At 27.1% G+C, this 27,350-nt stretch overlaps 1 protein-coding gene across 1 annotated transcript; it reads left to right on the forward strand.

Annotated features, from left to right (window-relative positions):
• Window positions 1-413: 413 nt before the first annotated feature.
• LOC114127695 (laminin subunit alpha) lies at window positions 414-27,276 on the forward strand. The gene is given in 52 exon segments (XM_027992018.2): window positions 414-805; window positions 7,321-7,467; window positions 9,073-9,200; window positions 9,272-9,380; window positions 9,656-9,826; window positions 9,895-10,108; window positions 10,203-10,412; window positions 10,492-10,764; window positions 10,875-11,012; window positions 11,091-11,363; window positions 11,441-11,575; window positions 11,655-11,819; window positions 12,153-12,311; window positions 12,385-12,641; window positions 12,706-12,855; window positions 12,923-13,054; window positions 13,132-13,338; window positions 13,402-14,038; window positions 14,130-14,287; window positions 14,538-14,694; window positions 15,229-15,628; window positions 16,456-16,576; window positions 16,658-16,822; window positions 16,903-17,384; window positions 17,499-17,665; window positions 17,668-17,726; window positions 18,001-18,128; window positions 18,264-18,388; window positions 18,778-19,082; window positions 19,635-19,785; window positions 19,855-20,108; window positions 20,171-20,338; window positions 20,406-20,863; window positions 20,944-21,223; window positions 21,715-21,870; window positions 21,968-22,155; window positions 22,430-22,632; window positions 22,701-22,854; window positions 22,925-23,108; window positions 23,171-23,301; window positions 23,371-23,664; window positions 23,726-23,933; window positions 23,996-24,160; window positions 24,346-24,513; window positions 24,575-24,891; window positions 24,953-25,194; window positions 25,263-25,454; window positions 25,513-25,682; window positions 25,752-25,985; window positions 26,134-26,287; window positions 26,359-26,589; window positions 26,811-27,276. Coding segments are annotated over 52 exon segments (10,986 nt in total). The 5' UTR covers window positions 414-571; the 3' UTR covers window positions 27,089-27,276.
• The last annotated feature ends 74 nt before the right edge of the window (window positions 27,277-27,350 follow it).

Raw genomic sequence — 27,350 nt, forward strand, 5'->3', positions numbered from 1 at the left:
AATGTATAAAATACATACGCACACACACTCATATTATGTATATATAAATATATAAGAATAGAAGTATTTATCGATTTTCTTTTGTATTGTAAACCAGTTAGGTAAATAGTCGACAGCGAAAAAGATATTATATCGAAAGCCTATAAAACGGAAATGTGTTTCTATTTTACAAAATATTTTATATTCATAACCTTTATATTATAATGTTATATAATATATATATATACATATAAATACGAACACGAGTTACAAGATAAAGTGCGGTTGTAGAGGTGGTGTTGGAGGACGAAGAGAAGGACGACGAGGACGACGGGAGGGGAGTGGTCGTCAAGTTTAGGGACCACTGGTCGTTGGCGGCGGTCATGCCATGACATGTGTTCCGATGATCGGGAGCACGCACGAGGGATGAGTACCGGATTATTATTATCATCACCGCACCGGTCGGTGCAGCATCACCGCGCGCAATATTCATTATAATACTATGTTATACAGTCGCGGTCCGTTCACGCAATACGTCTAGCCGAGTTACGTTCGTCACGTACCGCAGTCCGCCGTCACGCACAGCCCGGCGATGCATGCGATCGCCGTCGGCGCTTTATGGGCCCTAGTGGCGCTGCAGCTGGCCCGTCCGGTTTGGCCGGAGGTGCTGACGCCGCCGTACTTCAACTTGGCCGAGGGCCGCCGAATCACCGCCACCGCGACCTGTGGCGAGGGCCTGCAGGGCCCCGAGCTCTACTGCAAGCTGGTCGGAGCCAACTCGGAGCGTAACGTCGACTACGAGGGCAATCTCGTCATCCAGGGACAGGTGAGCGGAATCGGGCGGGAGGGACGACGACGAAAGTCAGAATATGTGACGAGGCGATAATGTTATGTGCACACGGGAACGAACAAGACTTATATCAGTATACCAATTACCGGGTCCGTCTGTTGGGTGTAAAATAAATGTTCGCTATATATATTTCGTTCGTCCTCGGAAACCGTCCCGTAACTTATTTGTGCAGTATGCCTATAATATTATAGTGGCGTACTCGAGGGGTACATATTTTTTATTTATTTATTTTTTTTTTTGTGAGGGGAGGAGAGAATTTAAATCTAGAAATCGAGTGATTTTAACTAACCGACTCAATATGAATGATGGAAAATATCTAAGACAATGTCCACGTCTAAACATTATCGGGTGGAGCGGGTTATATCACCCCCTTTTTTCTCCCCTGTTAGTACGCCAATGTATTTATATTTATTATACCATATTTATTTTATTCATGTTTATTGTACGTCTAAACTTTGTGACACGATCGATATTTCTGTGACCTTATAAATAACAATTTTTTCCTTAAGAATGGGTAGATCGTGTTTGTTTTCATACAACTATATAGTCTACATCGCTTGTTTGTACTGCATATGAATTTCAAATGACAAATTATATTCGCCTTGATTTTTGCCAGCGTTTTAACCCGAATTTCGTTAATAAATATTGTTTGGTTTCCTACTTTTAAGTATATTATATTATTTGGGACCATTAATGTTATTTTTTCAGACATTCATTATGTGAAGATTAGGCCTTGATGATTATTACGGTTTAAAAACAGATAGAAATATCAGCACAAATATCGTACCCGACTCTGAAAAATTATGAATATATAGATTCATATTAGGTTCATCAAAATTAAAATGTTTTGTTTAGGTTAGGTATAAGTAACTTAATAACAAGAGTAACCTATAATTCTATTATAATTAATAGGTACTCAAAAATTGAATTATCAAAATGATAAAGCCAGTAACATTGGAAAATACCTTCACAGTACTTTCGAAATGTCAGTTTTAATATCTAATATATTTAAATAAGGGCTTCGATAAGTTCAGGTTTCAATATTTTCAAAGGGTTTTAGTTCTAAAATCAGTTCTTTTCTGTGATGATGATTTCTATTCTGCATGATTCCAGTGCACCAAACTATGGTATAATTATTTTTACATTAAATGATAATCTTGAATAAAAGTGCAAATAAAGTTTAAAAATGTATCTTTAGACTAATAATTATCGTGATAAATTTTAAGATTTAAATTTGTTAGGTATAGAATTGAGACTCAAATTATATTAATATATAAAATACATTTTTTTAGTTTTAATGGCAGGCGGTGGTTTGCAAATTCGGTTCTAACTTATGTCAACGTATACATCTTGAATTCATATCTCAAAGTCTATGCTCGTCATAAGCGGATAATTGTGCACATTCGTGGAAGGGGGCTTAACATGTTTGTCTTATTCATGTAAACACATATTTTTAGGCGCTTCAGCCATCTGATGTGGCTTGATTACGTTTTTAGGGGGCTTAAGCCCCCCCCCCCAAACTGGGTTCGTCAATAAATTATTAATATTTCCTAGATAAATGTGTTATAAACTCAAAACTTATATTGTCAACAATTTAATTGCAAAATTATCTATGTAGAAATAGTTTAATCTCAAATAAATATTTAAATTTTATTTTAGTCATTTCCACAAATATCTATAGGCTTATTCGTATAGATTCGGAACTATTCGTATAGTATATACCTATGATATAATTCCTTAATTATTAGTACAAATGTCCTATTAAACAAATTTTTAAATAATAAGTAATCTGAATTGGAAATTTTACGGTTATTAAAACAATTATTCATAAGAGAAATACGAGTCTTCATCATTGTGCGTTAAAAGTAACTTAAACCCAAATCTTGTTAAAAACTTTGAACAGTCTGTTACTTCTTTGTTAATCAAATGAATTATTCACTCTTAAAATGTCAAGTTTTCCAAACTTCAACAAATACGTGTTATACATCTTTTGAGTATTGTCCTGTAATGTCTATTTTAATGTTTTCAATTATCATAAATAATTTTATACTTGTGTAAATAAAATATTTATATGTTTAACGAATTTAAAATATTGCTGGCCTTATCTTCAAACTTTTAATTTCATAAAAACTGTAAAATCTTTAAAATTGTTTAATAACTTTAATAAATTTAATTTTACATTATTATTTCTAATAAATGATCTTGAGAAAAACATTCTTTAATTATTCAAAATTTTTATCCAAGTAAAATTTTAAGTTATTTTCAGGTCTTTAAAACTACATACCTTCAAATTTCAAATTTGTATGCTATCCTTTTCAAAACCCAAAAATTAAGTTTTTTTCTAAAGTTGTACAATTAATTTAAGTTTAATATAATAATAATAATAATAAGTACAATTGTTAATTTTAATTAAAATATATAATATTATATTAGTTTTCAGAAGAAAAATATCGATTTTTCTGTATTTATTAAAAAAATTCCAAAATTCTATTTTATAGATTATTTTTATATTTTATTTGAAAATCAAACCCATAGAAATTATGCGTAGTTAAATTTAGTAATTATAATTATTATAGATAAACACTCAACTGTCTCAACTGTTAACTGTCAAAGATACAAACTAGGTAACTATTTAATTATAATCTCTAAATTCCCCTTAGAAAGTATCATCATTTAGTGGCTTACACAGTATACTCAATATAATTGCCTACTAAGTTTGCATTTGCTTATGAAATATGCTCAAGCACAATTTTACAACTTTATCGATAATATATTTTAATATCGTACTAAAATTAGAGTCTTAATTGTCAATAAATGTATATTTTTTATTCTGAAATGTAGCGTGACCAAAAAAATAATATTTTAAAACTATCTCTAGTAATTTATTAATATCATGGAATTATAGCCATAGAGTCATTAATTATCGTGTAACATAATTGTATGGTCTTTTTAATTTCCCCATGAATATAAGAACATTTTAATACCCTTTTTATTTAAACATGTGACTACCGACTAGCCACCCTTGATATATTTAATATTAAATGTTATAACCTGTGTTTAAAACCAATATTTACAAAAATAATTACCCAATAAAAAATACTATTATACTCTTACAACCATAATTTCCTCACAAATTTTAATAATAACACATATAAATTAAATTAGTTAAAAAAAAAGTTATTTTGAGTAGGTTCTATGCAAATTATTGAATATTGATTGCAATTATGAAAACTCAGAATAAATACTATGAATTATAGAAATAACAATTGCTATATTAAGTCATATAATTAAAGACAAATGCCCAATTTTACGCATGTCTTTTATATTATAGAACAAATGTATTCTTAATTAAGTTTTGTTTAAACTTTGCTGGTGCACACCATCCAGTATAGTAAACTTTTACTTTCATCTCATAAAATTATTAACCACGTGAAAGTTAAATATTTCGCGGAGGGTCATGATGGGATAGTGAGTAGAAGGTAAACAATATTTCAATGCATTGTATTACAAATTACCGTAGTTCTACTATTTCAAACTTGATTCAATTAAAAAGGCTGCTTTCTGTATATAGTTGATCAAACTCGATATGTTGCGTTCACGCCGGAAGAAGTACCTGAAACCGTGTAACCCGACTTATTAAAATTTAAATAATTTACAATTGAATATGTATTAAAATTCGAAAGGCAAAGGATTTTAACTCATATAATTATATTCACAACTTAGAACAATAGAACAAGTATTATATTGCTTATTGTTGTTACTGTTGCCAGAAATAGTTATAGATTTCATATTATACATATTACTAATGCAATACTAATATCCAATACGGACGTCGTATTATACATGTCATCATTCATCATAAGAGATGTTTTGACCTCAACATTTTTGAATAGGCCTTTTTTATTTCAACACCTCTTTGACATTATTCTGTATACATTAAATAACAATTAGTTTTATTCAATTTTGTGTTCTTAATATATCACAAAAAAAAAACATAACAATATAATTTTATACAAAAATAATATTTAGTCATCACTATTAGGTAATGGATCTAACTGAACTTAATAATGTAAATTTATAAAATATTTGAAATCAAACAAAATATATATTTATGAATCAATGATAATATAGGCATTTATTATACTGTTAATGTTATATTAAATTTGACTGATAATCGATATCTTATGAAATATCCTGTGGGAAAAAAATTAAAGCGTTATTATATTATTCATTAATTTATTTAGAACAATAGTTTTTTGTTTGCTATTATAATTATAATATACTTAGTACTTAGTAGTTGTACTTAAAAATCATAAGATAAATTTTCAATATACAATATAAATATAAAGTTTAAAAATAAATTGTAATTTTTGATAGAATAGTTAAATTATTAGGTTTTAACATTTTATGATTTTTCAAATACATTTGATATTAACTCGATTATGAAATTACCTATTTTTTTTTTTTTTTTTAATAGCCATGAAAATAATACATCCATAATTCATCCAGTCATTTTATTAATATTGTACCATAATAATTATTCATATTAAAATATATATTTTTGTATAGAAAATATTAATTTATTTCTGGTTTTGTCCAGTCAAAAAAAAAATTGACTGAATAAATTAAAATAATTATTACTATTGATAAAATGTATTCTATATGATTATATTATACTCTGTAAATTTTAATAAATGTTACATAAATTTTTCCTAAAATTGAATACATATTTGTATAAATATACTTGGGCTTTATTAAGGGAAATATCCTCGATGGCATGGTGTAATTAGAGATATTCAATTAGTTTATTATAAATTAACAATTTTAATAGAAAATATAATATTATATTATAATGAAACTCATAATAAGTTAGTACAAATATGAATGAGTTACTTACAAAGTTACCCATTACCAACACTAAACTTGATATTGTTTGTGTATTTATATTTTGTTTTAACGGTGATCATGGTCGATAAATACTTCACATTTTTAAAATAATTTCTGTTGCAAATAATTAATTAGATTATCAAAAGATCACAATACTTCTTCATTTGAAGTTTTCATAAAGGGTTTTTTTATTTAGAATAATTATTTGTAATGTGTTAGAGAATAAAATTATTTTAAAGTCAACTATGAAAACACATAGTTATAGAAGATGTGTTTTTCATCATCAATAGTTTACAAAGCAAAATCATAAAATAGTGATAGATTAATGATAAATAGTAGCCCGACAATTCTTCGATACAGTGGAATTTTCTTAAAAATTTGAATATTGTTTAAATTTGATGTTTTTGCTACAATCCAAAGCTGTAATCCATAAATCTAATAGGTTTAATATGTTTAAGAAGCCAAGAAAACTCTTAAATTTTAAAGCAGTATATCACATGTATTCTATGATAATAAGTAATTGAAATTAATATAAAAAAAATGTTCAAGTTTATTTTCTATTATGCAATATAGTTACAATGATGGTATTAAATGTTGCTAAATATAAATGCTATTATTTCTGAACTGATGGCGTTGATTGTCGATAAACATATACTTTACTTATTATAACTATTGTTAATCGTAGATTGTAAAATATTTTAGATATTTTATCCATTACTTCTATCAATCATTGATAAGTTTTAATATGTGTCAATTATATCTATTTCATTAGATAAATATTTAATGTACTTATTAAAATTACTTCAAAAATATAATTTTATTTAAAGGATATTGGACACTAAGTATTATGTCAAATTATTTAGAAAAGTATGACTACCTAATTAAAAATCAATTTACGTCATTAACATGAATCACATTCCTAATAAATATTATCCATGTTAAAACATAATTAGTTTAAAAATATATCTTCAAATTGTTTTAAAAGGTGTTAAACAAACAAAAAAAATAGTTTATAGTATTTATACACATCGAAAAATAAATAAATTAAATTGATCAAATGCCTAACTAAATATATTATCTAGAGTTAAGAAAAATTATGTTTGCATTAGTTTTGTTTATTTATATAAATCTATTACAGAAAGGTTAAGAATCATCAACTTCAGAATTAAGTTTCATTTTAATCAAACACATTTTCTGAATTTAAATATTTTAACACGTTGGATTTGGGTCTCGTGTCAAGCAAACGAATGCACCATAAATTATAAATACAAATTGTAATTTTCAATTTTAATGTTTGACATCAGTTATAAATTAGCAATTATATTTTAATATTAGTACCTTAGAATTTCTGCAGAAATACTTAATACATATAAAACATAATTGTTTTTCTTTTAGCATTCAGCCTTAGCAAACGTATTTTATTGTCTAAATGCATTGGTAAAATCATTGATTATATATTATTAGTATTTATAATCAATGGTAAAATGTATATTTAAATTGTAAAACTATAACAAGGATTAATTTTGTATTTCAGGAAAAATTAAAAAGTGTATTTTACTAGTTACAGAAATTTAATTTATGTGTAATGTATACTCATATTCTAGGTGTGCGATCATTGTGATGAGAGTCGTCCAGACAAATCTCATCCGCCAGAATATGCAGTCGATGGACAAGAAACATGGTGGCAGAGTCCACCTTTATCCAGAGGCATGAAATATAACGAGATTAATTTAACAATCGATTTAGGCCAGGTATGTTTAATTATAAGTGAACGAATAAATATTGAATCAATTTAATTTAAACTTATGCCTAATGGCAACCTCATTTAAGTTATACAATTTCACAAAATATGTATTATTAATCGATAAAAATTTAACACATTTTTTATCAAACGACATAGAATTTTATATTAAATAAAAATAAAGCTAAAAACGAATAATTTCATTCTCAACTAATTCGGAAAATATATTTCATCATTTCAAAATTGGGTAATATTAGTATTAGATTAAATATGTTTCTTATTGTTTAGTTCAGATATAATAATTTAAAAGTGATTATTATTACAGTTATTAACTGTATTATAGGTATTGCCTATACCTATATAATATAATATTATTATATTGTGATGAACAATCAACAAGGCCGTCAAATGTGCATAGTTTTTGACATTTCGAACTTTTATATAACGATTTCTTAGGAAGTAGATAAAGTTATGCCGTTATACTAAAATAAAAAAATAAATTAAAAAACAAGGTCGTGAATATTTTCTAATTTGCTCGAGAGCAAAATTTAAAGCCTATGCATCGAATGTCCAGGTATACCATGTGCAAGCATATAAGTTATAAAAGGTCGTCCGTGGTTATCACACTTGCCACGCTCGTGCGGTTCAATATCCCAGGAACCAGATAAGTACGACCTACATGTCCGATAAATTGTTTCTAGTTCAGTTTGAATACTAGTTTTTTGGAACACTACGACAATAATTTCCTTATGCATGAACTTATAATTTAATGTTCGGGTATTTAATTATTATTGTTACAGTAGCACCTATACTGTCGACTAATTAATGAATGTTTTTTATTGTAAAATACGAAATCGCAGTAAAACAAAATTGCAAATTCATGAACTATTTCTTGATACTAACGCTGTATTACAGCGATACAAGTTTATAATGTAATAAAAAATATTTATATTAGAACAAAATTTTGTTTTATAATATATCTAGCGTTCTTGATATGCTTTTTTATTATCAAAATCACTTCCGCCGGACGATTAATAAACCAGCAAATAGATAATATTTTTATGAATGCCAACTATTTAAACTCATTGAACAACAACTACAAAATATCGTTGTATATTAATGAACTAAATAATAGATTATATACAAATTAAGGTGTTATACAGAGTGATAATATTAATAAATATTTCTAATTAAATGTGATTTAATGAATATATCAACTATGCTACTGTAAATTAATATGTATACCTATTATATTTACGTTTATAAATAAATTTAAACAGATATAAGTACCTACCTATGCACTCCCGATTGCACGTAAATGATAACCAAACATTTATACGAGTAGCGTGTGTACCTATATCATAAAAATAATATTCATACAAATTTGAAAATGATTTTAAATCAACGTTATGTACATAATAATATAATAATATGATATTATCATATATTAAATTAATACGATTTAATTATGTATTTAAGAAAAATCGTATGCAAAATAACTTTTACTTGTAATATGATACAAAAAATATGTATTATATATTTTAATATTTATATTATATAATTTTAGTTTTATGCTGCATAACATTTTATACAATTATACCTAATATTTTTTTAGGAATTCCATGTCGCTTATGTTGTTGTTAAAATGGGTAACTCTCCTAGGCCGGGTGTTTGGGTACTTGAAAGATCAGCAGATCACGGACAAACATATCATCCGTGGCAATATTTTGCTGACACTGTTGCGTAAGTAATATTTTAGGTACCAAGTTATTATAGAATTAATTGAATACTTATCAATATCTATACATGTTTAGGGACTGTGAATCATATTTTGGAAAGGAAAGCATTAAACCCATTACGGCTGATGATTCGGTTATTTGTGACACATCGTTTTCAAAAATTGTGCCATTAGAAAATGGTGAAGTATGTATTTATAATTTATTTATGTACCTATTTTAAATAAAATTAATTAAAATAAAATTGCTGATTGTAATACGAATATATTAGAAAACTGAATCGGTGAAACGTATTGGAAAAATGAGTGAAAATAAAAAATAACGAAATAGAATATCATGTCTCGATACTTTTTAAACTTTAATTTATATAAACTATTTTTTATTATATTATATAAGATAAAAGTATTCATATTATGTTCATAAGATATTATTCAACAACGTATATGAATTATATGTTTACAGATATTTGTGAAGCTTTTGTCTAATAGACCTTCAGCAAACAACTTTTTTAATTCTTTCGCATTACAAGAATTTACCAGAGCTACTAATGTACGATTTAGATTAATCAGGGTAAAAAATCTTCTCGGTCATCTCATGTCAGTCGCCAGACAAGACCCTACTACTACAAGACGAGTAAGTAAACAATTTCACGATTTATATTTCATTCGTTTAATTCATTTGAGTGTTTGTTTTATTTGTAGTACTTTTACTCGATAAAAGACGTGAGTATTGGTGGTAGATGTCGTTGCAATGGTCACGCCGACCTCTGTGACATAACTGATCCTACAGATTCATATAAACTCATATGTCGTTGTCAACATAACACCTGTGGACACAATTGCGAAAGATGTTGTCCAGGTTTTGAACAGAAAGCTTGGAGTCAGTCTAAATATGATAAACTATTTGAGTGTGAACGTAAGACAATAAATTATAAAAAAATTGAAACAATTTAAAACTTTTTTAAATAATAATAACGCATTAACGCATAAACTGGTTGATTTCATATCAGCATGCAACTGTTTTGGTCATTCTGAGACTTGTGTTTACGACAACGCAACAGACGCGTCGCATCTATCGATTGATATTCACGGGAAATACGAAGGAGGTGGCGTATGTCAAAATTGCCGAGATCATACAACAGGTATCAACTGTGATAAATGCGTTTTCGGTTATTACAGACCCGTTGGAAAGTTATTAAATGAAACGGATGTGTGTCAACGTAAGTAGCTTAAAATGATTATGGACTATGAATAATTTTAAGAACCTTCTTAATTCCTTTGATTTTTTTTAATTTCTAGCTTGTGATTGTGACTACTTCTATTCAACTGGAAATTGTTCGGAAGGTTTTGGTAAGTGCGAATGTAAGGCCGCTTATGCTGCCCCAAATTGTGACCGATGTAGTGAAGGATATTACGGATATCCGGATTGCAAGCCTTGCGATTGCTTTTTGGATGGAACTAGAGGAAGACAATGTGAAAATACAGGCGGACAATGCCCGTGTAAACAAAATTTCGGTGGGAAATTTTGTTATCAATGTGCTGAAGGCTTTTATAATTTCCCGCAATGCAAATGTAAATATATATTTTTAATTTTTATATACGTAAATACGTGACGATTATAGTTTTTAAAAAAAGTATTCATATTATAATACACAATTTTTCATGTTTAATAATTTACACAGCTTGCGAGTGCAACGAAATTGGATCTAGAAATTCGATTTGTGATCAAACTACTGGTCAATGTTCGTGTCATAGCAGTTACGGAAATCTTTCATGTGATCAATGTAACCATGGTTACTATGGATTTCCCACGTGCTCTTGTAATTATTTTAATATAATATTATGATAGCATAAGTATTTTATTATATTATTATTACTTACATTTTTTTTTTTTACAGATTGCAATTGTGATTTAATTGGCTCGTTACCTGAAGTATGCAATAAAACGAACGGACAATGTATGTGTAAAGAGGGATATGCTGGTCCTAGATGTGATAAATGCTTACCTAGTTATAACGGATACCCAGACTGTAAGCCATGTGGTTGTTCAGAACGGGGAAGTGCAACATCTATTTGTGATGCATCAGGAAAATGTCCTTGTTTACCTAGTTTTGCTGGTAGAACATGTGAACAATGTAGTCCGGGATACTATCAATATCCTGAATGCAAATGTAAATGCATTTATATAAATAAATACATGTTATAATTTTTGATTTTAATTACAATTTTTACCTAATTATTATTTCAGTCTGTGATTGTAATAGTCAAGGATCGATTGGGGTATCATGTGATAATGATGGTAAATGCAAATGTAAACCAAATTTTACTGGAACTAGGTGTGATAAATGTAAGGAAGGATTATACAATTTCCCAATATGTGAAGGTAAAAATTATTAATTTGTATAAGCCATTATATATCTTTTAATCTGAAATGTTTATTTTTGTTATACATGATTTTCCAGAATGTAATTGTAATCCTGCTGGTGTTTTATCAACATTTGTTGGATGTGGATCATTACCACTAGGAGAATTATGCCAATGTAAACCTAGAGTCACTGGTAGAATATGCGATGAATGTCGAGAACTTTATTGGAACTTACAACCTACAAATCCGGACGGTTGTCAAGGTATACCTAATCAAACGTTTTAAGAAATATAAAGTATAAAATTTATAATGTAATAATATAATAATATAATAATATTAAATAATAAAAAAATAAAATTATATTAAAATAAAAATAATAAAAAATTATTAAAATTATTTAATTTTAAATTTAAATTAATTAAATTAATTTTTAATTTTAAATTTTTTAATTTTAAATTTTTTTTATTTTTTTATTTTTATTTTTTTATTTTTTTATTTTTTTATTAATTTTTTAATTATTTAATTATATTTATTATAATAATATTTATAATTTATAATGTCGTTATAGGATTAATTACCTAATATTTTATTTCAGAATGTGATTGTTTCATGCCTGGGGTACTTAGTGGTGTTGGTGTTTGTAATCCAAAATCTGGTCAATGTGTCTGTAAACCATCTGCTACTTCTAGAAGATGTGATGAATGTTCTGAAGGATTTTATAGTTTAAATGAAAATAGTTTATTTGGATGTACAGGTAATTGTTATTGATTAAATATTTTATTGTTTAAAAATTGGATGGGTACAAATTAAAATAAATTTTTATTTAGAATGTGGTTGTAATGTTGGTGGCTCGATAAATGAAAAATGTGATAAGAATAATGGACAATGTTTGTGTCAACCTAGAATTGTTGGAAGAGCTTGTACTGAACCAATGCAAGCTCATTATTTCCCAACTTTACATCAACTTTTGTATGAAGCTGAGGACGGTAGAACTCCAGCATATACTCCAGTCAGATATGGATTTGATGAAAAATTCTTTCCGGAATATTCTTGGAAAGGTTATGCTGTTTTCTCTCAACTTCAGGTAAATTATTTAATTGGTCTTCGTTATTATTAATTTGTAATCATTCTTAATTTATATAAAATAGAGTGAAATTGTTCAAGAACTAAATATAGAGAAACCTTCAATTTACCGAATAGTTTTGAGATATGTGAATCTGAATAATGAAACCATATTAGGTTTAGTATCTATAACACCTGAAACACCAAATAACATCAATATTGAACAAAAGTTCATGGTAAATAAATTATTTAAATTTATTATTTATAAAATGATTGTTTATTAATAGTTAATTTTATTTTAAGGTACAATTAAAACCTACAAAAACTCCAACTTTTGTGACTGTATCTGGAGCTACTGGAAATATTCCATCGCCATTTGTTATGAATCCTGGACGATGGGCTGTTACTATAAAAATTGAACAGAATTTGTTTGTGGTTAGTTTTAGAGCTTATAAATTACTTAGATATTTATTTGTTTTAATAAAATTTATAAGTGAGTAAAATATTTATAGGATTACTTTGTGATTTTGCCTGCTGAGTACTATGAAGGAGATATACTGGTCGACAAGGTATTGAATCCTTGTGTTATTGATAATATTGAAGTTGGTCTATGCAGGCATTTTGACTATCCAAGTACTTCTAAATTTGATCAAGTCAAGAGTACTACTGCATTGACTTTTGATGGTGAAGAACCAATAGATTTCTTTGACGATTTAAAAGTAAAAAAGAAAAATGAGCTTGAAACCTTTAACTATGCGAAAATAATTATTTTTGTTTTTTAGCAATTGGAAATATTAGGAGTCCCAAAACTGCCAGTTATTAGTGAAGCACAACCAGAACTAAAACTAGAATTATCAATAAAAAATCCTGGACCATATGTTATCTTAATTAACTACATGACACCGTCCTCTATTCAAACAAAAGCGGTAATTGAAATTGAAGTAGACGAAAAGATGAATTCTGGTAAAGCAATATTATATGCATGTCATCATACTACTCTATGTAGACAAGCTGCAGTAGATGCCACTGGAAAAGTAGCTTTATTTGATATCAATAAACCAGTTACCAAGGTAATACTAAAAGGAGGAAAAGATCATTCAAGAGTTGGGATAGAATCAATAGTCGCTTTACCATTAGACAAATGGTCTTTAGATTATATAAACCCAAATCCATCATGTGTAAAGAAAGATGGAAAATGTATTCAATCATTTTACCCCACACCTCCTGACACAAAAAAAGTAGAATTTAAAACAGGAAATGAGGCACGTCTTTCCACAACTGCACCTAAAGATATATTTGACAATTCTACAGCTTTGATTATCCTTGATCATGAGGATAGTATTGTAGATTTGGCTGGAAAAGTTCCTGGCCCAGGAGCTTATGTTTTTATTGTTCATTTTTATCAACCTGATTTTCCAGGTAATTTACTATTACATAATTTATAATCATCATTACAAAAATTTTAAACATTCTTAAATTAACATTTAACAACTTGTTTTACATTATTTAGCTTTTGAAATGAATGCATTAATACATAATGGTCAAACATATGAAGCAGTTTTGCCAGTAAAACATTGTCCATCAAATTCAGGATGTCGTTCTGTAGTAAAACAAGCTAATGGAAACATAAATTTTCAACTGACAGAAAACTTTTTACTAAGTTTAAAGGTAATTGTTTGTTTTAAATATATTTTACAGAAAAAAGTAATAACTGATGATAATTAAATATTTGTTAAGTGATTTTGAAAGTAAATAATTATTATTTTATATGGTTAGTAGTTATATTGCATATTTTAAATAAATAATAATTTGTTGAAGAAAATTAAGTATAAATTGAATTTAAAATGTGTAAATGTAGGTATTTACTGTTTATATATTATTAAAACAACTATTTTATATGATTTTAACATAATTTTAGGAGCCAAATCATAAAAGTGTTTGGTTAGAGTATATTTTGGTTGTCCCAGCACAAGAATATAGTGATTCTATAACAGTAGAACAACCATTCGACTATACTGGCTTATTCATATCAAATTGTGGAAGCAATCATTTTTATATCAACACTTCTACTACAGGTATTATTTCCAATACATTTGCTTTTATTGACTATTTATTCAAACATTATAATCAATTATTAACAATTGTATGTGTTATTGACTATTGCCTATATTTATTGTAATGTATCTAACTAACCCCCCCCCCCCCCAGTCCTTATTTTGCTTACTTATATTATGTTTTTATATAATGTATAAGTCTTAATATTTTAATCGCTAATTATTAACTTTATAATTTTATATGATAACTTTATTTTATTGTATTTTTGTCATCTATAATTCTGAATTATATTTATTAACAATTATATTTACCAGATTTTAAAATTTTAAGAACAAAATAAATTATGAAAAAATTATGTTTCATAATGTTATAATCATTCCATTGATAAATCTATAAATTACAAAATATCATATTACAGGAATATATATTATGTATGTTCTTTCGATTAGTTAATTTTTAAGTAATCATTATAAGTAGAATGAGTAGATGTTATATTCCTAAATATCAACTTATAATTTTTTAATAAACTTATTAATTATGAACATTGATTTTAGGTTTTTGTAAAGAAGCCACTTTTTCATTAACAACTGCATATAATAGTGGAGCACTACCTTGTAATTGTAATTCTGATGGTTCATTAAGTTATGTATGTGATCCTTATGGTGGTCAATGTCAGTGTAAACCTAATGTAATTGGTAGACGATGTGAAGCTTGCAAGACTGGATATTTCGGATTCCCGGATTGTAAATCATGTAACTGTCCATCAGCTGCTACATGTGAAACTTCATCGGGTGAATGTATTTGCCCACCACGTGTAGTTGGAAAAAACTGTGATCAATGTGAACCAATGACATATGGTTTTGATCCAATAATTGGATGTGAAGAGTGCAACTGTAACTTTTTTGGCGTGGAAGATAAAAATCGTCAATGTGACTTATTTAATGGATCTTGCGAGTAATTAATATACATTTTTTTTTATTTATAATTATTCACCCGTTCTTTATTTATCTTGCAGTGTTAACAGCTAATAGTTTTTTATGTTTGTAATATTGCTTGCATTTAATTTTTATTGATTTATTTTATATTCTGAGTGGAGCAATGAATGTTTTCATTTTACAAAATGATCTATTTTTTTATTTTCTGTCATTAAAGTCATTAAAAATGCTTCAATTTTCAACTTTGCGAATGATTTCTAGAAGCAAATTAGTTCTATTTGGCACTTGGAAAGAGTCAAAAGAAAAATTTTCAAATATTTTTCAAAATAATTTGGAAATAAATAAGGAAAACATGTATTTTTACACAAAATCCGTATTTGACAAAATTAATAATGTTTTTTTGTTAAAAACAAACCATACAAAACCATAGCAAAATAATTTTTTTTGTATTTTTTATACATAATATAATTTTCTAAATATTATATAAATTTATCTATGGACATTTAAAATTTTTTTTTTTAGTTATTTTTTTTATAAATGACGATAAGAAATTATTCACTGGGTCAAAAAAACTTAAAAACTTAAAACAAGATCCTACTTAAGTAATTCGTACTGGAACTAAAAAATCTAAAAATTATACAAATACAATTATTTTTTTTTTTTAGACGTTTTAAGTTCAAATTTGAACAATAATAATTTTAATGATGAATAAATAAATGATTTTAACTATTTTGCTATAATTTAAAATTATTATTTGTGAACAAATATTATAAAGATAATTTAAAACATCTATAGTAGGTAATATAATTATTTTTAATTTATACATCCTTATATTTTATAATTTAGGTGCAAACAAAACATTGTTGGCCGTACTTGTGATCATTGTCGCTCTGGGCATTGGTCTTTCCCTCGCTGTTATTTGTGTAACTGTGACTACAGAGGCACAACATCTGAAATTTGTAATCAGGTTTGTTTTTCAATATATATTTATAAATTATATTAAATCATACTGATTTGTAATTTTATTTATTTATTACAAATTTTTAAGAACAACTCAGAATGTTTCTGTAAAACTAATGTTTATGGTCAAGCATGTGATTTATGCAAAGATGGAACATTTAATATACAAGAAAAGAATGATGAAGGATGTTCAAAATGTTTCTGCTTTGGTAAGACTACACGGTGTCAAAGCTCCAATCTTTACAGAACAGAGGTATCTATTTAAATAATGCTTAACTATTAAATATTATAAATATTTTTAAAAATATTGTTTACAATTGAATTGGGTTTTAGATAAGCGATATGGAAAATTGGTTGTTAAAAACGGTCAATTTAACAACTAAACCAATTATAATTGAAGATGTAGAATTTACACTTGAGAAAATAGAGGATAATGAACTTGGAGTTGATTTAACACCTAAAGAATTTCAAGGAAAAATTACATATTTCCTTGCTCCAAAAAATTACTTGGGAAACCAAATTAAATCATATGGAGGGTTTTTAAATTATTCCATTCAGTATACTTCAAACCTTTTTGGAAGTGCTGTTAGTGGTCCTGATGTCATTTTATATGGCCATGATACATACTTGTTTTATTTTTCATTGGAACAACCAGCATCAAATACGTTGTTCCCAAATTTTGTTGAAATTGTAGAACAAAATTTCATACTGGCTAATGGGTTACCAACGACTAGAGAACAAATAATGCAGGTTTTACAAAATTTACAAGGCATTTACATCCGAGCTACTTATTGGGAACCAACAGTGACAACTAGGTTCTTATTTAAATATTTATTTTTTTACACAATATTTGAATTAAAAGTCTACATTGTTTTAATACCCATATTAGTATGTAACATAATATTATAATAAGTAATAAAATTATTCAGGATATCAAGTATATCATTAGAAACTGCTCAAGAAGAATATATCCAATCAAAAGAAATTGCACTGTCTGTTGAACAATGTCAATGTCCTGCCAACTACGTTGGATTATCGTGTGAAGAATGTGCTGATGGTTTCTATAGAGCACAAACAGGACCTTATGGAGGTTTTTGTGTCCCTGTCAGTGTAATGGACATTCCAATACTTGTGACAAGGCTACTGGCATATGCAATGTAATATTATTAAGAATAAATTATTCATGCTTTCTTAAATATTTAATATTTAATTTGTTTGGAATGTTTCATGATGCATTCCATCAAATTTCTTCAAAAATAAGTTTTAAGCTGTTTATATTTTTCTTAAGAGATAAAAATATGCTTAATGAATGATATACCTAAGTATCTATTAATAATGATATTACTAATTAACTAATATAAATATATTATAAGTAGCTTAATAATTAAATAAGTTTATTTATTTAATACTGTGATAATTTTGTTGTATTAGAATTGCAAGCATAACACTACAGGTGATCATTGTGAAAAATGTATCGTAGGTTACCACGGAAATGCATCTATTGGCACTCCTTATGACTGTCTCATATGTGCTTGTCCACTACCAATAGCTTCAAACAAGTAAGACAATGTATACTTTATATAGTCTATATCATTTATATTATTGTTAGATAAAATAAATAATTCAATATGAAAATATGTTATAGAAAATTAAAAATCAATTATATTAATAGATAATATATATTTTATTTTTAGTTTTGCAACGGGTTGTGAAGTCAGCCCAGATGGTAATAAAATCAGCTGTGACTGCTTACCTGGTTATTTTGGAGCAAGATGTGAGTCTTGTAATGCTGGTTTTTATGGTAGTCCTGAAACTCCAGGTATACACTTATTTTCTAACTTGAAATTATTTACTCAATTTATCTACTACATATTTTTCAACAATAATCATTATTAAACAATATAATATTTTATATTTATAAACAGTGTTATTCCCCATGTATTATTAACCTAATTTTTGTTTAATAATTAATTATTCAAATTCTAATTTTTAAAATAAAATTAAGGACCATAATATTTTCAATTAATTATAATTTATACACAAAGTTTGTGTTTTTGTAATTATTGCAAGAATAATACTTGGTTTATTATATGATATAATTTAACTTCTTAAAAAAAAAAATTGTTTATAAAAGGGCATTTATAAATTCCTAAATAGGATTACTTTGTTTATTTATTTAATAAATTATAAATTAATTTATGTTTATAGGAGAAGTGTGTAAAGAATGTCAGTGTTCTGGTAATATAAACAAGGAAGATCCAGGATCATGTGATTCAATTACTGGAAAATGTACACGTTGTTTAAACAGTACATTTGGCGAATCGTGTCAATATTGTAGACCTGGTTATTTTGGAGACGCCGTAAATTTGAAGGATTGTCAAGCATGTGATTGTGATAAATGTGGAATGGAAAAATGTGATAATTATAATGGTCTATGTGTCTGCCATCCAAATGTAGAGGGAGAAAAATGTGATAGATGTGCTGTTAATCATTATGGTTTTGAAACTTGTAAGGTAAACATTTAAAATTTAAAATTATCAAATATAATCAAACTACAAATTTAGTTTAATCAACAAGTACTTAGTGTATACTTTTAATCTGATAATTAATTTATAGGTGTGGTATTAAAGACACCACCTAATTATTTTAAAGTTAAATCAAAATTGCCCATTTTTTAAATAAAATTAATTATAGGTACTAACTACTGATTATATACATTAGATTTCACTATTTAAAGAAGTATATATGTATTATATATTATAATATAATATAAGAATGTATTATGAATTATATTGTTCTTGAATCTAATATATTATACAGGACACAGGTCCACATGTATTGGACCTTGTGTTCCTATTTTTTCTGGGCTGAACTTACAGAAAAACTAGAATACATCAATATTTTATATGTATATGATTATTTGTTAAATATAAAAAAAAAAAGGAATATCTAGTTCAAAAATCTAAAACTTGCTAACTAGTAAATTTAATCCATAAAACTGAATATTATGAATACAGTTTTGAGCTAACATACTAAAAACATTTATTTTTCTCAATTGCATATAGGGTTGCAAGCCATGTGAATGCGCTTTAGCTAGTGAAAGTTCTCAGTGTGATGAGAATACTGGATTGTGTAGATGTAAACCTGGTGTTGCTGGTAGAACCTGTGATCGATGTAAACCCGGATATTGGAATTATACTGAAGAAGGATGCATATGTAATAATACTTATTTTTAAAATTAAAATAATTTATTAAATAACTCAATATATTATATTATATTTACAGCATGTGGTTGTAACTCAGAATACAGCGTTGGTGTTAGTTGCAATCCTCGAACAGGTCAGTGTGAATGTTTACCAGGTGTAATTGGAGATAAATGTGATCATTGTCCTCATCGTTGGGTATTAATTCAGCCTGAACCGAATATGGACCAAATGACAGGAGTTGGTTGCTTTGAATGTGACACTTGTACACATTCTCTTTTGGATGTAACAGATAGTTTATTTACTAAACTATATTATGTCTCCAATGAATTTAAAGTATAAGAAAAAATTTAATAAAATTATTTTGTTGTTAATAAATGTATGTTAAAATTTTTTAGAATGTGGAAAATGGATACTTCACTGCTCAACGTCTATCATATTTAAATGATACAATATCAAAATTGAAACCAAATTTAACTAACCTCATATCAAGTAGTATTGATTTGTTCCCATTAAACATAAATTTAACTGATTTCCAGAAAGACATCACTAATCTTAATAGAAAGGTAATTTGTATTCAATACTACAAATAACAATATTAATTATTTAATACAAAAAATATGTATTGTTTAGTCAAAATCAGCTTTATCAGATGCATTAGTATTAGAATCAAAAGGTGATATAACAAATAAAATCACGGTTGAAATGGGTTTAGCATTGGATGAGGCAGTATCACAATCGTCTAAAGCTGTCAATGAAGTAACCAATTTAGCACAAAGTCTTCAAGATGGCGCAGGGCCACAAATTGATACAGCATTAAATGAAGCACAAATGTTGTTGGAAGATATAAAAAAATCTCTTCCAAATATGTCAAATAAAAATAACGAGTCAGAAGCTTTACTTACTAAAGCACTTGAAATTTATGATAAAATGATACAATTTGCATCACCATTAGAAAACCCTTCTCAATCAATAAAATCATTAAAAAATAAAAAAATAAAGTTCTTAGATGACATTATGGATATTAAAAACTATACAAGTATAGCTAAAGATAAAGCAATGCAAACTGGTTTAATAAATGATGCTAACCGGTTAGTTAAAAATAATTGTTGTTTAACCTAACAAAAAAAATGTTAAGATTATAATACTAATTTATATTGATTAATTTCAGAGAATCGTTAACAAAAGAAAATGATCGAATAAATTCATTGACAAAACTAAAAGATTCAGCAAATGATGGTATGGAAATGTTAATGAAAACAGTAAAAGAAGCTCTAGATGACATAAAACAATCTAAAGATGCATTTGCTAAGCTTGGTGCAGAAAATGAAATAATGAAAGCCACTAAATCTAAAGTAGAAACTGCAATTGAAAAAGAAACACGAGTACTGGAAGAATTGCAAAGAGGTTTAGATAAAGCAAAAGAACATTCCGATAGACTCAAAGAACAGGTATTTTAATTGTATTTTGTATACTAATGTGCAGTGGTTCATACATAATTTTTTGCATCTTATCGTAAAATTTTTACAAAAAAATTTTTTTTAATATGAATTTATGTTTTTTTTTTTTTACATTTTGGCTCTTCTATATTTATTAATATATTTGGTAGCTCGCGAGTCTCTTAGTCTCTTCTTTGCTGGCCACCCATAGGCTAGGAATAGGCCATTGATTAAATGCATTATGTATATTTGGACAAATTGCTATCCAATAAATTAATTTTTTATTTTAAAGTATAAATGTATTAACTGAATGAGGTTATAAGGGGTGGTTGTATTTCTCAGGTATATTTCCACCTCAAATTTATATAAAATCACTGTTGTAAAGCAATTCAACTATAATTATTCTAATAATAAAATATTATCTATCATAAAAATTAAAAATAGATATAATTAAATTAATATGTTTATTACAATATAAATAATAATTTTCTTTTATGCCAAAGGCTGATTTGATGGAGTCTTTAGTCAAAAACTCTACCTCTGCATCTGAAACTGCAATTGCAGCTGCAAATTCATACAAAAATATAGTAGCAGAAATAGAAAAATCATTAAATGCTGCTAAAAATGCAAGTACTGCAGCCAAAGAAACCATTAATAAGGTATATATCATGTGTTTAATTGTATGACCAAATAAATTATAAAATTATTTACCTTATTATTTTTATTACATACTTATACATTAAAAAAAACTTTTAGTCAAAAGGACTTTATGAAAGAGTTGCAATAGCTGACCAAAATTCAACAAAATTACTACAGGATGTTAGAATGGCTTTAGAACAAGTACAGGGAGGCTTAGAAGAATCATTAAAAGATGCTAAAGAGAAATTATCAATAGTTTCAAATTCAAAAAATCAATTTGACCAAAGAATAGACGAGATATTTAAGTAAGTTACATGTATTCAATTTACATAAATATTATTCTATTAATATATAGCAGATTCAGTTACGAATTAATTTCTTATAGTATTTTTACTTTCAAACATTTATTTCATACACATATTTAAAAAAAAAATAAAATTGATTATTTTACAATTTGTACATATTTTGTTATTACTTATTTTTATCTCTTACAACTTCAGACAATAACTTAACAATAGCTTGTAATAATTAAAATTAATTTTAAAATTATTTTAAGTTTGTTTTATTTTTTTTAAATAGGCAGTTAGACCAAATTGCATCTGAAACTCCTAAATCAAAAAATAACATGGAAACTGTTATGTCCAATGATGAAAAGTCTAGACAATTAATAAATAGTCTTGATAATGTTGTTAAATCATTACCAAATCATCTTATCGCAGCTCAGCAACTCAATAAAGACACAGACAAAACTATTAAAGATGTTACACAGTCAAATAAGCAATGTAAGATTGTTTATATAATATAATAATACTCAGTATTTAGTTAAAAATATGGTAATTTTTTTATTTAGTGGATAATGCACTATCACTTTTACCAAATGCAACTGATTCTGCAAATCGTCTGAAAAATAAACCAGAAATACTTCAAAAAGAAATAGATAAATTGAAAAATAATGTGAAATCACTTCAAACTAAGGTTATTACATGCAGAAATATGGTGAATAGGTATGTTTTCAACATAACTAACTTAATTCATATTTTTGTAATTTACTACTATAAAAATATATATTTTCAGGATTAAAGTAGGTGTAAATTTATCAAAGAATTCAACGCTGGAGCTTCGAAATCCTGAAAATTTAGCACAACAAAGTATAAGCACTCTTGCATCGATATATATTAAAACAGATCAGCCAACAGGTCTCATATTGTATCTTGGAAACGAAGTTGGTACTAGTCGAAGAATGAGAAGATTTAAAACTGTAATGATATTATCATTTTTAATTTAATATAATTGGAAATAATTTACTAATATAATTTTTAGGATGATTTCATGGCATTGCAAGTTAATAATGGTTATTTAGAATTACTTATGGATATTGGTTCTGGTACTACAACACTTTCTAGTGATAAAATAGTATCGGATAACAAGTGGTATAAAGTCGTTGTTGAAAGGTACCCAACTTAATTTAATGCAACTATTACTAAAATAAATTTAATATAACAATTTGAATGTTTTTATAGAACTGGTAAAACAGTGAAATTGGTTGTACATGAGGATGTAGGAAAAGGTTCAAATTCTGATGAAATAACTTATTCCAAAGAAACAATTCTTCCCGGAAATTCTTCTAGTTTGAATTTAGATAAAGATCACTCAAAGTTATTTGTAGGAGGTTTACCAGCTACATTCCAAGCCCAAAACGACATTGTAGATCAATCGTTAGAGGGTCGTGTTGAAGATCTAATGCTTGGAAATACATTTGTTGGCCTTTGGAACTTTGTAGATTCTTCAGGTGTAAATAGTGGATCAATTGAGAGGTATTTAAAAATGCATAATTGTTTGTAGATTAAAATTCACAAATATTTATTTTATTTTAAGGAACAAATTTTTGAACACGTCTAGTTCTGGGCTTCGTATGAATGGTGAAGGATATGTAGTAATAGAATCTTCTTATTACCAAATGAAATCTAAATCATCTATTCTTTTAAGTATAAAAACCACGTCTACTGATGGGCTGATATTTTTAGCTTTCAAAGACAATACTTTTATGTCTATTGAACTAGAAGGAGGAAGTATTGTTTTTCGAGTGAGTATTTCATATTGACTATGTAAATATGAGTACCTGTTAAAATTGTAAATTTTAAACAGCTAAATTTGGGTGGCGATACCACATCATTTATTTCTCCTCTTTCATATAATGATGATAAATGGCATACAATTGATGCCACTAGAGTAGGTAAAGAAGCTATACTGAAAGTTGATGAGAAAATCATAGAAACAGGAGTATGTAATGGAATAGGAAACGATCTTCAGGTATGCATCACAATAATTACATTTATTGTAATTCATTTATATATTATTGTGTGTAGTTACAGACCATAATATGTTTTAACATGTATAATAATATAATATGTTATAAAAATTAAGTATTTGAAAAAAAATATAGATTACTAGATTATTTATTAAATTTAAAATAATTAAAAATATTATTTACACAGGTTTCTGAACATTTGTACATTGGTGGTTATCCAAAAGATCATGGAATTAGAGAAGTAACTAAGTTCAAATATGATGGATGCATAGACAGTGTACAAATTAGTGCAGTTCAAGTAAATCTCAATAAGTATGTTGATGCCCAAGGAATTATTTCTGGATGTCCAGAAAAGGTAAAATAAAAATATTTAATTCATATAAGACTTAATTAATAATGTTGAGTTTGATTTTTAGATTAGCAGCCTTGTATCATTTAAGGCAGGCAGTAGAGGCTATGTCAGATCACCAAATGTATTAGTATCAGATAATTTGATTGAATTAATATTAAGATTTAAAACTACTCAATCAAATGGTTTATTAGTATATGGTAAAGATGGGTCATCTGTTTTTTCATTGCGTATAAAATCTGGAATCTTAACATTTAAAAGTGGAGGAATTCATGTTTCTTCCACACAATCTACACGATATGATGATGACCAGTGGCATGATGTATTTGTTGCACATACAGATCAAGAACTTTTACTACGTGTTGATGATTTTGATAATTTCCAGTACGTATCAATATTTTTTTAGATATTCTAAGATTTAAAGTGTTATAACTCATTTATTTAGATCTGAAAGTTCTCCGTCACCAGTACGGTTCCTACACTCTGACTTTTTCTTTGGGGGTGTACCTCCAGAAATCGATGCTGAAACTTCAATGTCCGACTCATTTGCTGGTTGTATTAGTGATGTAACATTCAATGGTAAAATAATTAATTTTTCTCAGCTTACTGATGCACCAAGAGCTATAATTGGAAGATGTACAGAACCATTACCATCTGGATTTAGTGTACCAGAATTCAATAACACAAGTAGCTTAAAATAATTAAATAAAATCATGTAAACAAAATTGTTTTTAATTCTAATAATTCTAATATAGTGAAACCAAAACCTCCTCTAAGAGATGAAATAGACATGAGCATGCTGGCACCCATTCTACAAACACCTGTCACTCCTATACTTGTCCCAGATGAAATGACCACTAAACCTACTCTCCCAGTAGGATTATGTGTACTATCGGTAAATCCACAACTAGATACTGATTTAAATAAAGAAAGTGGATTTAGATTTGGTATGTTAATCCATTTATAATGTTGAATTTTATACTTCATAATTATCATTATTTTTAGGAAATCAAGTGGGAAGCCGGTTCGAATATGATTCAATAATGATAAAAACTAGAAGTGACAAAAACGAAATTTCAGTTGACATAAAAACTTCTAGCTCAGATGGAATAATATTTTTTGCCCATCAATCTGACGGCACCGACTTTATGGCTGTTTATTTGATTGAAGGAAAAGTAATATAATCATTTATTACAAATAGCATTGACAATATTTTATCAATTAATAATATTTATACATTTTAGGTTAACTATCAATTGAGTTGTAATTCTATACCAATGACAATCAAAGCTCAATTGCCAGTTAATGACGGAGATTGGCATTCTATTAATTGGACTCGGTCTAATGCAAATGCTGAATTATTCGTAGATAGTACACCAGTTGGATTCAGTAATATTTCAGACTGTAAAAACACGAATTCCCCATTCTATTTTGGAGGCACTAATCCAGCAGCTTATCAAAAAGTTATTGAATTTATAGTAAGGACAAAATGCTTGATTAATACTAAATATAACAAAAATTTATTCTATAGTAATTTTTCTTAATTTAAAATACTATTGTTAAAAATGTGTCTTGAAATATTTAAAAATATTTTTAAATGCATAACTTGGATATAATTATTTTCAGGGAATGAATGAAACATTTAAAGGTTGTCTACGCAATTTCAAAGTAAACTCTAAAGATTTAGGAAATCCTAGTCGTAAATTTGGTGTTTCCAGATGTTCTGAAAAAGTTGAAGAAGGAGCATTTTTCTTCGGAAATGGCGGTTACATTAGATTATGTAAATTAATTATAATAATTTTTTCATTAGGTACTAGTTTTATTTTACATTTAACAACAATTTTATTTCAGTGGAAAAATTTGTCATTGGTAAAGAAATTGAAATTTTAATGGATATAAAACCAAGAAGTGTTGATGGAATTTTAATGTCAGTTCAAACTTTTAAAAAGAATTTATTACTATTGGAAATGAAAAATGGAACAATATCATTTTCTGTGGATACTGGTAAAGGTCCAATTTCTGCTTCCTTTACGCCAGCATCTCCTTACTACTTATGTGATGGATCATGGCATAAAATTAAAGGTTAGTTAAGATATTTTTTGGTGAAGCTTATTGAATGTTGCCTATAATCTATATGACATTAATTGGATAAGTAAATGGGTCTTGGTTACTTATTAGACTTATTACATTAATATTAGATATTGATTTAATTTTTAACATCAACTAAAATTACCTGTTCTTAAAATATAGTTAGTCAATAAGTTGTTATTATTATTTTTTATTTTTGTTAAATTTTTTTACAGCCGTGAAACTAAAAAATGTTGTACAGTTGGGTGTAGATAATATGTTTGCAACACCAGACCAATATGGTAAAGGAGGATCATCCAGCAATATACCCAGCAAATCATTGTACCTTGGTGGTAATCCAATATACAACAATCGTCTATCCAATGGATACTTAGGGTGTATACGGAATGTTGAGATAGTTAACAATAATTTACAAGATAAAATTATATTTAAAAAGTTCCCAACCCAGTTGGTACATGGTAATGTGACATTAAGTGTTTGTCCAACAATTTAGAGTTACTATTCCAATATACTGTATTGATTAAAAGAAATATCATGCATGAATTATTTTTAAATTTATATTTTATATTTTTGTAAATAACATTTTTACTTCACGATAATTAATAATAATTACTTGGTCATTTTTATATTGTATAATGTAAAAACATAACTAATTAAAATAAAAAAGGTAATTATACAAAATATGAGTACCTACCTACTTTTAAAACCAATAAGACTTTTAATTCCGTAAAGTTAACAGTATAACGATTAGTAAA

The sequence above is a fragment of the Aphis gossypii genome, chromosome 3, assembly GCF_020184175.1.
Source record: "Aphis gossypii isolate Hap1 chromosome 3, ASM2018417v2, whole genome shotgun sequence".
Taxonomy (NCBI): domain Eukaryota; kingdom Metazoa; phylum Arthropoda; class Insecta; order Hemiptera; family Aphididae; genus Aphis; species Aphis gossypii.